This window comes from Acipenser ruthenus, chromosome 5 (genome assembly GCF_902713425.1).
Source record: "Acipenser ruthenus chromosome 5, fAciRut3.2 maternal haplotype, whole genome shotgun sequence".
NCBI classification, from domain to species: domain Eukaryota; kingdom Metazoa; phylum Chordata; class Actinopteri; order Acipenseriformes; family Acipenseridae; genus Acipenser; species Acipenser ruthenus.
In genome coordinates this window covers 38,531,186-38,547,237 of record NC_081193.1, presented here as the reverse complement: position 1 = coordinate 38,547,237, position 16,052 = coordinate 38,531,186, and the positions used below count along the sequence as shown (strand labels likewise).

Genomic DNA, 16,052 nt, shown 5'->3' with positions numbered 1-16,052 from the left:
CCATAACATCAAAGATCCACCACCACATTTCAGAGTAGGTATGAGGTTCTTTTCTGCACACGCATCCTTCTTTCGACGCCAAACCCACTGCTGGTGTGTGTCCAAAGAGCTCTATTTTCGTCTCATCTGACCATAGCACCCGGTTCCAATCGAAGTGCCAATGCCGTTTAGCAAACTCCAGGCGCTTACGTTTGTTGGTTGCTCTCAATAAAGGCTTTTTTCTGGCAACCCTTCCAAATAGCCTATTGGCATGGAGGTGGTGTCTAATTGTAGATTTGGAGACTTGGTGACCCCAAGATGCAACCAAGTTCTGTAATTCTCCAACTGTGGCCCTTGGATTTCCCTTTGCCTCCCGAACTATCTGCCTCACTGTGCGTGGGGGCAAGATACACTTGCGTCCTCTACCAGGCAAGTTTACCACTGTTCCAGTGGTTTTGAACTTCTTAATTATTGCCCTAATAGTGGTAAGTGGTATATTTAGTTTTTTAGCTATTGTTTTGTACCCATTGCCTGATTTATGAAGGTCAACAACCATTTGTCTCTTTTCATTTGTGAGTTATTTGCCTTTCCCCATGGTGATGGATGACAAATGGATTTCATATGCATGTTACCTCATTTTTATACCCCAGTGAAACAGGAAGCCATGGAAGGCCACAATACAGTTCCTTAAGACTGAGATGAACTTAAAGAAGTAGAATGTTAATGCAGATTTAATTTTGTTTGATTTTATTTATAAGAATCTTTAGGGGGGCAATAATTCTGACACCTATCTTTTTGAGAAAACATTTTATTACTTGTTAATAAAAAACTTTTTCTCTGAGCAATTATATTAGAATAAAATAATATGGTTTTCCCATAGATTTGAACATAAAATATAGCTCATTACCTGTGTTGTTTATTTTTGCTCATCTTTATCAAGGGTGCCGATAATTTTGGAGGTGACTGTGTATATAGATAGATAGATAGATATGGATTTCCATAACTTTGGTTTTGTTCTTTTTGTTACGGTTTATAGAGTAGTTCACTAGAGAAAAATATTCTGTTTAATGATGGGAAGGCTTAGTTTAATTAACTTATTTCCTGTCATGATTGTCTCACAACTTCCAAAGTGACATGTAACTGGGAAGTTGCCCTTATTATTGAGGATATGCTTTGTTCAAATTAGCTTCTATTGTGTTTTCTTTTTCTTAATGCAACAAGAAAACCAAATGAAATTAATAAAAAAAAAAGTTTTGATCCAAAAGCAGGGACCATATGCCATTTTTAAAAAGAAAGAGTAAGATTGTGGAACATGTGTAGTGAAAGAGGGGGCCTTGACTACATCTGGCTCTTTCACTTGAGTCTTTTAAATGAGAAGTCAAATAACCACAAACAACTGAACAAAAATAGAAAAGACTAACGCCGAATATGGTTGCTTTTCAACAAGAATATGCAGACTGCATGAATATAATTCTCACCTTTAAATAATACTATGTAATTTTCATGCAACCTAATTAGCAAAACTATAAACTGTAATACAAGAATAATGTGATTCACCTATTAACTATTTCAAATTAAACCATTAATCTAATTCTGGATCTGGATTGCTTGATCTGATGTTAATGCCGATTGTTTTATACATTTCTCTTTCAGCGAGTATTTGTGTGGGATCTTGATGAAACTATTATCATCTTTCACTCACTCCTTACAGGATCATACGCACAGAAGTATGGTAAGGTAAGAAATGAAATCAGCCACATCTTCTCTTTAATTTGTATTCAGGTTATTAGAGGATCGCACTGAAGTTTCGGGTCGATTATAGGTTGAGGCATATTTTTAAGTTCTGGCACGCTTTTGGTAGAAGGCACTAAAGTTTGTAGCCAAGTGTTATATTTCTCACCCAGTCTTCTGGTTGACAGTCTGGAAAGATTAAATAAGGTTTTTTTTTTTTTGCTGGCCCTTACTTTTTTGTGTGATGTTTGCAGTCATCTATAATGGTTCTTATTGCAATTACTCAAATACTGTATTTTTTGTTTATAAATCTGTGTTTAAGGTGCTTTGACCTGAGTCCAGAAGTTGCTTTTCAGTCTTAGTTTAGGTAGGGTTTTGTAGCACCTATTTGCACAATATTCACTAAACAACACAACATCGTAACCCATAAACTTTAGCTAGGGCAGGCATAAAGTGTCTTTATGTTTGTAAGTGACAGCACCATCTAGTGAAAACCTACTGTATATTGCCAGCAAATACAGAAGGAAACTAGTTGGTGATTACGTTGGAGCTAACTAAGACTCTGGCTGGTGTAGCCTGTAATGTATGTAATATATGTCTTTTTTTTAGTACAAAAAAGTCTTTAATGATAGATGTAGCGTGATTATGGTGGGAATTACTGTGGTGTAAACCACTGTCAAGTTTTGAAGTTGTAAATTTGAAAATATTATCTAAATAAATAGGGTTATCTGTCATACTCTTTTATTATTATTATTATTATTATTATTATTATTATTATTATTAGATATTTTAAAGATATCTAACTTTCTATGGTTCTTACTGATGTATCAACAATGGTTAAAGGATCTGTAGTTGCTTGGCTCATAAAAGAAAGAAGGAAGCCTGGGTATCAGGCATGCAGAACATAACTAAGACTCCTGTTTCCCTCCAACCAGTCAGCCAATATTATTTATAAACTTGCTTTGGCTGCCAGGACCTCTCACTGCATTTTAATAGCCGTGTGCCTTGTACACCACCGGCCATGTGTGAAAATATACACTTTGTCAGATTCATATGGAATAAGACAAGGGTTTTGCCGATTGACTGCAGAATTGCAGTCTTCCTTTCGGTGACACATTTAATCCTAGGTTAGAACGCCCTCTTAGAATTTAAAAAAGAAGAATTGATGTATTATTAAATCACTATGATCAAGGCTGTCAAACAGCCAGGGGAGCTACAGTACTAAACTAGAAATAAGCAGCTGTCAAAAATGTATCAGCGAGAGCAAGGTTTGCAGAACAGTTGACTTCCTAGTTTAGCTTATTCTTATTGTAGTGCATGCTTCAATCAATTTTTTTATCTTTTAAAAGTAGTCTTTTTTTTTTTTTTTTTTTTTTTTTTAAGGGGAGAAGGAATTACCGGTCTACATTTCTTTTCAATTAAGTTTCAATTAAATGTGATTAGCCTCCTTGCCCTTTGTGATTGGGCATATTGATTGATTGGATAGTTAAACTTTACAACTGCTCTCTTTCCATTTCTTGACGATGTTTTGATTCGCTTAAGAAATGCAGCCAAATGTTTTAACTATTAAAAGAATCTCAGTTTTATTACCCTTGGTAATAAATTAAATGATATGTTTCACTGTGACCAGTGTAGGTACACCTCATTGGTACAAATACTAAATTAAAAGAGAAACATAGAGAATGTTTTCAGTTTTATGACAAGTGGAAATTCACTGCTTTTCACATTCATTGGGATTTTAACAGTGCACACAAACATCCCAAAGTCTCCTATTCACAGTATTGTACAGGCTGACGCTAAGGCCGATTGAGTGCGTGCAACAGTGTCAGTTAAAATGAAGGCTGATTCTTGTGCAATCTTTTGTACAGTATCGTTACCTTATTCAAACTGCATATTGTTCTTGTTCCTTCAAAGTAGGGAAAGTGTACTTATTCAGCACTCACTCAGAGAGATTTTACTCGTAAAGACCAGCAGTTTATAATCCAATTCAGCCATCACAATTTTTTTCATCCAAGCATTAGAGTTGCTCTGTCACAAAGAAGTTTCTTCAGCACGTAGGTCTGCCGAACATGACTTTTGTATTTACGGCGCCTCATTTTTTTCACACCTTCACTAGTTTCCCCCTTTCTGCCCTTAAGAAATATGGTGACAGCTGTTTCTATTCACAGCCTGGGTGAGAGCCTCTCGTCTATTTATGCATTCACTAAGGCAGCCACCACCACCTTCTAATATATTTCTTTGGTATGCACTCTTAAAATATATTAATCTGGGCTGTATTGAAGATATTTACATTTTCCTCATTTCCACATTTGCTTGCTTCACCAATCATTGAGAAATAGAAATAAATACATTTCCAGATTACTTATTTGGCTACGAACATTTTTTTTTCTTTTGACATACCCTGTCTAATTTAATGTTAAAGCTGGAACGACTAACAGAACTGTCATAAATAATTAAAATGTATATCCAATCAGTAATTACAGCTGCATATCAGATATTATTTGGTTATTATCTATGTTAACCTTGATTCTGGCAAGGAATTGTGTGCATACTGGTTTGGGATCTCTTACGTCAGTATAGCAATAGAGATTTCTATTCTGGGTTGCCTTTCTGTTGCTGCAAATTATGAGGAGTGGCATTTGACCTGTTATGACCTATTGCAGATGATGGTTTTTGCAGCTGAGCACCAGTTGGCACTCAGAATTTTCTAAAACGCTGAACCCTTAAATAAGGGTTTGTTGATGTGACAGAACATGTGTGAGCAGTCTGTCATCATCTGTTTAGTTTTAGTGATACATACCAGTGCTTGAATTGGCACTGCGTTTTAATGTAAATATTCATGTTTGTATAATGAATGGATTTTCATTAAAAAGAGATTTAGACTGATACACAACCCTGCCAATTTAATACTTAGGTTATTTAAAGGTGCTAAATATGCAGCATTGACCGGTAACACAATGTGTCTGGATAAGAGACTTTGTAAATTAAAAATGAATTTAAAAAAAAAATTAAATAAAAAAAAATCATATTTAACATATTCGGTAAATTCACTTATAAAGCATTTTTCCTGTCTTCTCAGACAAATTTGTCTTCTTGTTGGTTTGTACTATAGAATTTTTACGAAAAGTGGAGGTCCTATAAAGATAGTAACATCAAAACAGTAACTAAAAGACCTAAGTGATATGATTTTCTTTATTATTTTAGGATCCTCCTATGGCTGTGACACTTGGTCTACGCATGGAAGAAATGATTTTTAACCTTGCTGATACACATTTATTTTTTAATGACTTAGAGGTAAGCAGTAGTAATTTATTAATTATGTATGTGTTTAATTAATCTGCTTTAAAAATGTTACAACAAGGGCTCCCGAGTGGCGCATCCAGTAAAGACTCGAGGTCACAGGTTCGAATCCGCAGTGCAAAAAATGACAGATTGGCAGGAACAAGTTTCGGAGGACGCGTGTTTCAGCCTCCGTTCCCTGAGTCACTGGGGGGTTGCATAAAAAAAAAAAAATTGGGTATATATATATATATATATATATATATGTATATATTAAACAACCAAATTCAAAGTTTAATTTTTTTCTGTTTTTTGTTTTCATTATAACTGTAGAATTGTCACACTGTCATTGACCAAGCTGAGGTTTTACAATATCACAGTCCCTAAGCCAAACTACCACATGTGTTTGTATATCTTTTATGTGTGGAGTGTTAGTCTGGCTCCGGGGGAGCAATACAGTATATTTAGACTGAGTCTGAGAATCTGATCCTTGTAAACTCGGTTGCTTTTCTGCAAGGAGAATCTGCCCCTAACCAACACGTCAGCAGCAAGCGCATAAAGGCCCCCTGTGTTATTCTCCCACGTCGCTTCTTTTGTTTCGGCCTCTCAGTCACGCACTGGGAAACCAAAACGGGAGTCGATTCACAGAGGTTTCCTCCTACATCAAAAATTTAAAATATGTGAGTAGGGGTTTTTTCCTTACCTGCGTGCTGAGCGGTTCGTATTTAGTTCTGCGGGGTGAGTGGTCGGGGTGGACAGGCTGGGCTCTCTCCCTCAGTGCAGTCATGCTCTGGGGGACGGGCCGTGTCTCAGCTGCTCATTTTCATTAATTATTTATATTTGGGGGGTAGGTGGCAGAGCGCCACTGTGGGGTGCGTTAATCATTTATTATTATTTATTCATGGTTTGGCGGCCTCGTCTTTTTGGGTTGGAGGTGGCCACAGCCACTTCCTATCTGCGGCACTGGGATGCATGTAACTGTTCGTGTTTTTCCAGCCGGCCTCGTGCAGGTAGCCGTCGAGCACCCACGGACGAGGTCTCCGGCCAAATTTATCATTCACTCGGGCCCTGAGCACACATCATAGTCATCGGGCCCTGAGCGCCCATCACAGTTCATTAAATCATCTGCAATTGCAATCAATAAATCATTCATTCATTGCGGATTCTCCGTGCTGAATAAGTAAATCTACAGTAGGTTGATTAAAAATGGATGGGGCTATCAGAGTAAGTCACTCAGACTCCATTGAAAATCTGGGCAAATGACTGCTGAGAAGTAGAATGAGAAAGTCTGAAGCAATGAATTTATACTGCTAGGGCATAAGGAGCTGCTATTCTGTTTTTTAAAAGCAAAGCTTCAAATTTAAACAGAAAGTAATACGATTCCCAGGGTAATCCTGAACAAGTCTAAGAAGCCAGTGACATGTCGCCCAGTTAGGAAACAGTTTCAATACCTTAGTTAGTTTTTTGTTACTTTAAATCTGCTCTAGCACAGTATAATATACATTGTTTCTACACTATGCAAGACTTAATTCAAGGTTGTATTGTATAATTAAATACATTAATTAATAATTGGATAAATAAAAACAAGGGATCTGTTTAATTAATGTTAGATTATGCCACTTTGGTACTCAATAACTGATCATGTATACTATACTCAGATCTGATCCAATAAGTAAAAGCCTGTCCACTTTAATCATGGGCATGAAGAATCAGAAAAATATGTTGCAAACTTGTAATGCACACTTGAGTATACAAATGTGTTGAGAAAAGGGATACGAATCACTTAAATGTTTAACAAGAAGAAAGTCTATTTCCAATAGTACTAAAATAGGGGTACAGAAAACAATCCCAGAAAAAAATGCAAAAAGTTTTTTTAAGAATAATTTGAATATTTTACAGAAACAGAAATAACTTGTATTTCAGCCTATTTCCAAAGTGTTGACTGAAACTTACAAGAATAAGACCTGCTAATAACCAACCTTCTGTTGTTTTAGTTAAGGGGCACATTTTTTTAAATGAAACTTGACACACAACGCTCATGAAAAATGAGCTTTTATTGGAAAATTCAGTGCTTAACTATGAGATAATAACTTAGTATCTAATTTACTCATTGACAATGTGCAGGGATAATTCACTTAGAACCCTGGCTATTAAGGAAGTAAACCCTCCAAATTTGGCTATAAAGCAGTTTTTTTGGAAGTTGCCCTTAAAAGTCACTTTCTGTTCTGCAGGCAAATTAGGTCTGTTGTGTGATTGCACCCAAGTGCCTGCATTAACAATGTTGCTATACATTTGTGTGCAACTACTGCCCCCATCTGGCAAAATGTAGATATACATGTGCAGCTTCCTAACTAGTTTATTCAGGGATCAATTTATTAATACAAACAAGACACCCTATGGTTATGCTTATGAAGGTTCAGAAATGTGTACATTTTGCAGGAATGTGATCAAGTTCACATAGATGATGTCTCTTCGGATGACAACGGACAAGACTTAAGGTAAGGCAACAGTGTATACATTTTTTAATGATTCAATGCTAAACTGTTCATGGGGTTTGAAAAGTATGTGCAATAAACATCTTTTTAAAATCATGTTTAAATAAAATGTACAACAAATAAATACTGTATAAAGTGTGCATGTTAGCCATTGATTATATAGAAGAAATCAATAATCAAACTAATATTCAAATAAAATATATTATTATTATTATTGACAGTACTTACAGTTTTGCAACTGATGGCTTCCATGCAGCAGCAACAAGTGCAAACCTCTGCCTGGCCACTGGTGTGAGAGGAGGGGTCGACTGGATGAGGAAACTGGCTTTTCGCTACAGACGAGTAAAAGAGATGTATAGCACATACAAAAACAATGTTGGGGGTAAGCTTGGGTGTTTATAGTTCAACACCCTGTAGAAAAGGCACATCGTTTTCAACTTGAGCTTCAGTTATATATACATTGATGTGTACAACACAGGGATTTGATTAGGACCAGATAAAATATCTCCACACCATACACTCGCTTTTGAGACCACACAAGTCTTTTGTTATTGGTGGAAACCGAAGGTAAAGAGAGTTTTCACCAGTGTTGGTTCCGACTCCGAATATTTACATATGTATAGTGTTCCGCGTTTTCAGTTTTTATCTTTAAAAAGAATTTAAAGAGTTTATTTTACATATATTAAAATAGGGATAAAATCGGTATAAAATAGTTTTAAATTGAAACATCGGTAAAAATTGGGGGGGGGAGAATCTCATGTGGAGTATGATGAGTAGCAGTTCTGGTTTATGATTGTCCCTGGCATGTATGATGAAGCAGAATCTGTGCAAGTCAAAGCCACATTTTCCCAAGTTAGCTGGTACTTTGCGAACGTTTTGGCAATCGCTGTGCTGACGGAAATAGTATCTCCAGAAGGTATGAACAGCAAAAAAAAGCCAGGTTTATTCGCCTTGAAATAATAAAAAAAAAGAAAATTGACAACTAAAGCATCACCATTTTCTGTGAAATATTTATGATTAAGATTGTTGGCATTAGGCAGTGTTTTAGCTGATGGACAGACAGTACTGTCGCACAAAGTCACCATACATACCTCTCTGCAATAAACAGCAGCTGTCCAGCAAAGCACAGCGCTCTGACAAACTCATTAACACAGTCATTCTGCGCTCTCTTTTATTAAAGCATGTGTAAAAGCAAGATAAATGGATTGCTTGTCTCTCAGTTCACTTTCTTGTTTTAATTTAATTTTGCTTTTTGCATTCTTAGAAATATATATATATTTTTTAATATTCATAAACTGATTTACGATTTACATTCCCCATCGACTAAAAATATTATATTTTCGTGTAAATATTTCAATTTAAAATATTGTTTATTTCCTTGAAAATAGTACCAGGAAAATATTGAGTAATAGACAAGAATTGGGTATAAATCAGTAAAAACTGATCCAGTTAATAAAAAATCCTGTAATTTTTTGGTAAAATTCGGAATAAACCGGAAATGCGGAACACTAAATATTTATAACCAGTTACGGTTTGATACTTATTAAAACTTTCTAACAGCATTAGAAATATTATGAATTGTGTTTGGTACTCTAACATGCACTCATTATAGCTTCATGTTAGAATCACCAGGTATGTATGTATTTTTTTTTTATATATATATATATATATATATATATATATATATATAATTATGTTTCTTTCTGGACATATTATTTGGGTTTTTTTTGCTGCGTAAATTCCAGGTTCTGCTGATAAGTTAAATTCTACTTTTGTAAGTTTTAAATTATTTTGATTTAAAGGACTTCTCGGCCCTGCCAAAAGAGATGCGTGGCTGCAGTTGCGAGCTGAAGTTGAGGCTCTGACAGAATCCTGGCTGACAAACGCACTTAAATCATTGTCAATCATCAGTTCAAGGTAAATAAATAAAGATCTCAATAATTTTTTTCAGACATAGGACAGTATACATGTTTCCCGGAGTTGACCTGGCTCCTAGAAACATGTTTCCACGAATGTATCGTGTGGTTCTGCAACACTGTAACTCCGGTAAAGACATCATGGTTTGGACAGCAGCTAAAACCTGCAAGTTTCCAGAAACATGTGTCCTTGTGTATATTAGGGTTAAAACAATAAAAACCATAATAACCATGATAGAACCAACTTTCTTTTGTATATTCACTAGTATATTCAAGTGAATAAAAAACGTAAAAATGTACTACAAATAAATCAGTATTGTTTAATGAAGTGAATCCACTACATTACACTACAGTACAACATTCTGATAAGATAACTAATTCATTCTCTATCCTTTTTTTTCAGAAGTAACTGCGTCAACGTATTGGTAACAACAACACAGCTTATACCAGCACTTGCTAAAGTACTTTTATACAGCCTAGGGGGAGTATTTCCAATTGAAAACATTTATAGTGCAACCAAAATAGGTAAGAAAACCGAGAAAATACTTTTTCTTACAAATGGTTCATTCTTCTTAATGTTTCAAGGTCAAATGTTGAAACAACAAAATAAGGTACTCCTACTGCACCAATATTTTATATATATATATATATACTGTATCTATATCTATATATATATATATATATATTATTTTTCTTTTTTTAAGTGCCAAAATCTTTCATATATCGAATGCCTAAAGCATTTTTGCTACTACAGTGTGTTATGTTGATGAAAGCAGACAGACATTAGCAATGTAATGTCAGCACTAAGATAAAAGTGAAGTGATTTTACAGAATAAAGTAGTGATCTCTCTCTATAATGAGTTCCACAAGTAGCCCACAGGCATACTGACACTGCCCACACTACTTGTGGAAGGATTAAATAGTGTAAACTGACAACAGCTGAGACTGTAAAATACCCCCTAAAGCAGAGATTAAAACAGTTTATCCTTATTGGAAAAGGTTTTAACGAAGAACCTCTGTTGCCAATTTATGAATGTTTTTTACAACCTAATTTCACTATTCTCCTTTAAGGATGGGGTGGCAAGAAAATAATTGAAATACTCTTATGTAATTGTGTTTTGTTCTTTTTATTGCTTAGTTAGAATAATACAAGCTGTGTTTGGTTTGTTTTTTTCAAACTCCATAGGTGGTGTAGATTATGCTTAAGTAGAATGATAAGGTTTTTGCAGTTGTGATGATAAAATTACATCTTGAAATCAAGAATTAACTATTTAGTACACCAACAAATCACACTTAAATGGCCCAAGCTGTTTTCCCTATCTTACTTCCTTCAACCCTGTGTTGATGAAAGGCTAAGCAGTTCATTGTTTTTCAGGAAAGGAAAGCTGTTTTGAGCGTATAGTGTCCAGGTTTGGCACTAACATAACTTATGTTGTCATTGGAGATGGGCGAGATGAAGAGCATGCAGCTAACCAGGTAAAGTCGGTCTGAACTCTTCCTTATTTATCTTCCAGGAAAGGAAAGTTGCTTTGAGCGCATAATGCAAAGGTTTGGCAGAAAAGTAGTGTATGTTGTAATTGGGGATGGTGTAGAAGAGGAACAGGCAGCAAAAAAGGTAACAACTTTGTGAATGTTGGTGTGATATTTAGATTGGCGAGCTCTTTCATTTGCATTATATTCTGTAGTTTACTTCTATTTAAAACACCAGAACAGTTCATCTTTTTTTTTTTTTTTATAACAAAGCCAATTCTTACTGTTACTTTCTTGTGCATTCTGTCTTTTTCCTGAATGTGTACTTAATTTTAAAGTTTGGTGAGATTAATTTACAGTTCTGTAGCCATTACCTGCTAGCAATTGTGCTGATTCTGCATAATATTTACAGTACTGTTTTTGGAACATGCCCCTTGAAGTTCACCAGTTTAAATCAAGGTACTACCTTGAATGAGATCAAAGGAACCCTTAAACTACAGGTGCAATTGTGCTAATATTTAGATGCCTTCAGTATGCTGGGCAGTCCTTGATCAGGCCAAAGAAATCTTTACCAAAACTGATACAGCAACACTGACTCAAGCTCAGTTTTATTTCAAAACAAAAATATTAAGATACAACAGATTTCACAAGTAACAGTAAATATTGAGGGTTTTTTTTTAAGACCCATGGTTCAGATTCATTTTAAGTTCTTTATTAGTGGTGTAGATCAAAATAGTCAACTTAGCATGGTGGTCTTTGTATTTAGTATGATCCAAATTAGGAAAAGGGTTCCCCAAATCATGTGCATTCATATAAGAAAATACCAGGACTATGATGCATTATGATACAGATGCATCCGGGTTGCAGCCATAGATTTTACAACCTTTTTTAGCATTCTTATATAGTGGTACTTCAACTTCAACATTTTATGTATTAATATTAAGATTATAGCTCCAGCCCTACCACACAAATACCCTTTATAAATGTTTCATAAGAGAAAAGTTCTTTGGCCAGAAAACATGATTTGGGAACCCTTAAGATTGTAAAAAATGATTGCAGATGTCTTACACTGTTTGGGTTTGCAGGGTGGTGGTGCATTTAGGTCACAAATCTCTGCATGTTCTGGTTTGAGTTCTGTTAGATAAAAAAAAAATCTGTATATAGTTTGCATGTGCAAGTGGTATGTCGTTTTGCTTTTTTTTTTTTTTTACAGAACTGGTAACAACCTTCTGTTCTGCACGAGTGAAGCCCTGTTATTTCCATTCTTAATCACTGTTTATTGTTTTCAACACAGCACAATATGCCTTTCTGGAGGATATCGAGTCACTCAGATCTGTTGGCTTTGCATCAAGCACTGGAACTGGAGTATCTGTAATTGTATTAGAACGCTGGAAGTTGGAACTGGAGTACCTATAATTGTATTAGAACGCTGGAAGTTGGAACTGGAGTACCTGTAATTGTATTAGAACGCTGGAAGTTGGAACTGGAGTACCTGTAATTGTATTAGAACGCTCGAAGTTGGAACTGGAGTACCTGTAATTCTATTAGAACGCTCGAAGTTGGAACTGGAGTACCTGTAATTCTATTAGAACGCTGGAAGTCCCTTTTTTATATTTAAAAAACAAAACACACTGAGATTTTTTTTTTTGTCGTCTGTGATTTAGAACTTCTGGCTAACAAGTACGAACTGTCTTAAGAAGAAGAGAACTCTTTCAGTAACAGGAGCTCGGACAGCCAGAAAGTACCTGCATATCAGATCTGCATAAGGTCTTATATCAATACATGAATTTTTTAAAGCATAGATGTGATGGACATTGCTGGCACACACCCCATAAAGATGAAGCCTTCTCCAATCTTAGAATAAACAGTTTTTTTAAGTGACTCCTTTGCTTACTAAATAAGACTGCGTCTTCCCTCCTACAGGGTGGTGATCAACAGCATTCCTCAAGATGGAATATATTCACAACATTTTAAACATTTACCTACCTATCCGAGCAAAACCTGCAATAGAAATGCACTCTGAATATGATGACAATCAACTATGATTTCTGTAAATTATTTTATGGTTACTAGTTTACTGTGGCAACCACCTCTGGAAATGGATGTTGTTGAGAGAACGGGGTATTGTCACTTTTGACAAACAGAATGTGCATAATGATTTGTTGTGCCTTAAAATGAAAAAAAAGACAAGTGTTTGTGTGTCACATTGTAATTTTGGTTAAAGAAAAAATATGTAGATAAAATTATTTGTGATCATTTTTAACATGACCAAATTTCAAAATATCAGATTTCCAGTTCTGCGTTAAAAGCAGAAAAAAACATCAGTTGGAGCAAATAGAAAATAAATGAGTTTGTGTTTTAATGGATCTCATATGACTTACTAACTATTCACTATTTTTTTTTTTTTTTTTGAGTTTCAGTTCAATACCTCAATGTATAAAATACTTTTCATATAAAAGAAGACTCAATGGTTAAAAAAATAACTCCACACAGCACTCTATCGGGTTACAAGGCTCTCCTTGAACTAAGTTCAAATATAAATTATTCTGAAGATGCTGTGTTCACCAACAGCATCCTAATATGTGTTATGAAGTGCAGTTAACATTTTAGGAAATGTTATACATATTTATACAAATTCTTGGGCTCTACAATTGTCCAGATCCCTCAGATATAACTAAACTGTTTTAAAGCTAAAGCATTTAAGTGCTAAATTAAAAATATTTACAGCTGTTGGTCACTGCAGTGCTGCATTAAAAATCTGAAGATTAAATTAATTACTATTGTTGCAGACTTATTTATCAAGGCTTTTCAAACATGCTTTCTAACATGTTGTATAGATTACTTGCTAAGTAATGCTCAGAAGTCCCAGACATTTACCCAAATGACAGTACACTGTATATACAACCTAAAAGCATTATTAGATTAGTAAAACATATATAAATTAACCAAATCTGTATTTTTTATTTAATCTTAAATTCTCACTATTAAGGGGCCCAACAATATGCTTAATTATGGTCCTCTACTTCTATGGCTGTGAAGATTATTTTAATATTGGTTTTAGGATTTATTTTTTAATCACTATGCATTTGTTCCAGTGCAAAGTTTGTGAATGTTTGAAATAATGAAATGCATTATGTGTATTTAAGTGCTCTTGTGTACACCTTATTTCTGTTGACTCTGCTAGTTTACCTGTACCGTTTTTGTTTCCTTTTTCTTTTTACAATAAAAATGAATGCAAGCTTTGCACTGGAGTAAATGCGTTGTGTATCTGTCCCATAATAGGAGACAACTGCTGTATCAATCAGCCACCGATGTCTGAAAAAGGACTGGACTGCTGACTAGAAGCTGGGATGAGAGAGCTGTATGTAAAGTTATTACTGCCATCTTGTGTTCATACGTTCTTATCTTAAGGGGAGGCATCAGTGTATTTATTACCCCCTATTGCAAGACTTAAAGAGAAAAATAAAAATGTTCTTCAATAAAGGTACAAAGCAACCCAGCAGAACAGTGTACATATTAGGTAGGCTAATTATTCACAGCTGTACATCACTAACAGAACACAACTGACACAAACATTAGACTTTGGATGACTGGAAAAACATGTACTTGGTCTGATGAATAAACAGATACTTCTTACTTTGAAGGATTATCATCGGGAAGTATCTGCAGTAATCCCTTCACTGACCAATTTATCCAACTGTCAACATATCACTTATTAATAGAAATAACATCACCAGAGGTTTTTCTTTTTCTGCAGGCTTTAATAAAAAGTGCTACCTCAGTATTCGTGGAATGTGATTATTTTACAGCAAATCCAGGTGGCACAGTTCATTGCCAAGCCCCTTCATCTTTTACTAGTCACACCTGAAATAAGTTTGATTAACTCAGTCTTCATGGACAGTAGTCCAACCATACAACAACCTTCACACGCCTCATAACAAATGTCCAAGAGCATGTTGCAGGCAAGAAAAGAAAGGCCAACAATCAGATGGCCATAGAGACATAATTATTAACCCTTTACTACATGACTTTCTTTTTTGATCAAAATATGTGTTTAGATATCCCTTTGTATACATAATTGAAATATTTTTTTTAAATATGTCAATCCATTTTTAAGTTATAACCCAAAATATTTGTGTCCCCAAAAAAAGGATGCCATGAAGAACAGACCTGGGGTTTTCATATTACATTATTTACTACTTTTTAAAAATTGACAAATAAGTTTATGCAAGAATACCTATTCTTTGGTAACTATTGTGTAATTATACCTTGGGTTATTAGTCAAAGAACATAACTATTCACACAAGAAACAGTATCTTTAAATGTCTATATTGTTTTATAATATTCATATCTTTGGCTTACAAGTACAGTAGCAAGAGGATGTTTTAAAATGTTAAGAGACGATTGATTTGAACTGAACTTTGAATTTAAAATCTTTAAAAAATATAAAAGAAACAAGAAAAAAAACATTAAATGCAAATATCAGCTTGAACAATTAATGAATGCAATTGTAAGTAAATAAATACATACATACATACATATATAAATAAACAGTTTAACTCAAAACATTTGTGCCATAGTGAATGTGTTTAGATTCTTTCAAGACTAAAAGTCTTTACTTTTACCAAAAACTACACGAGCCACTGTCGTTGTATTACACTAAAGATGGAACTTGAAATATGAGATCAGCAAAATGAGAAACTGTTAAAGAGTAACTAGCGGGGTTCCGAAAAATATAGCGTTACATGTCCCCACGTGTTGCAACAACTGTTTAAAAAGTACCTGCAATTTTTCTTTTCATTGTTAACATCCTGAGAATTTAATTTGTTTACACTTATAACGCTAATGTCTGTTTCAAAGCGCTTTTGAAAATGTCGCTCAACTGATTCGGGTTTGAGATCTAATCACTGCAGAAACAGCGATTTAAAAAAAAGTGCTCTGGCTTTTCTGTTCCGTACCACATCATGGATCGTTATTGCTGTATTACCTGTCTGACAATGTGGTCAATAATCCTTTCATTATCAGTGCACTAGAGCGGCCACATATAAAGCACTTAAAAAATGAAAAACTAATAAAATAAACATTTAAGAAGAAATTAGTGTGTAAGCAGGTGTAAACTGGTAACGTGTTTTCTCTTGCAAGTCACTCAGTGAAGCACAGAATCCAGGTTGAGCTGCTGCAG

General features: G+C 34.8%; 1 protein-coding gene across 25 annotated transcripts in view; it reads left to right on the top strand.

Moving 5' to 3' along the window:
• LOC117403097 (eyes absent homolog 4) overlaps positions 1-14,651 on the top strand; it is a 124,382-nt gene extending 109,731 nt beyond the window's left edge. For 17 of the 25 annotated variants that reach the window (XM_059024159.1, XM_034921332.2, XM_059024161.1 and 14 more), the window contains 8 exons: positions 1,633-1,716; positions 4,915-5,004; positions 7,429-7,487; positions 7,706-7,866; positions 9,287-9,401; positions 9,804-9,925; positions 10,776-10,876; positions 12,165-14,651. In XM_059024159.1, the coding sequence (XP_058880142.1) occupies positions 1,633-1,716; positions 4,915-5,004; positions 7,429-7,487; positions 7,706-7,866; positions 9,287-9,401; positions 9,804-9,925; positions 10,776-10,876; positions 12,165-12,245 (813 nt within the window). In that variant the 3' untranslated portion in view covers positions 12,246-14,651. Of the gene's footprint in view, positions 1-1,632; positions 1,717-4,914; positions 5,005-7,428; positions 7,488-7,705; positions 7,867-9,286; positions 9,402-9,803; positions 9,926-10,775; positions 10,877-10,914; positions 11,016-12,164 lie in introns of all 25 variants that reach the window. The other 8 variants (XM_034921333.2, XM_059024162.1, XM_034921331.2 and 5 more) reach the window with 2 other exon arrangements.
• Positions 14,652-16,052: the final 1,401 nt, after the last annotated feature.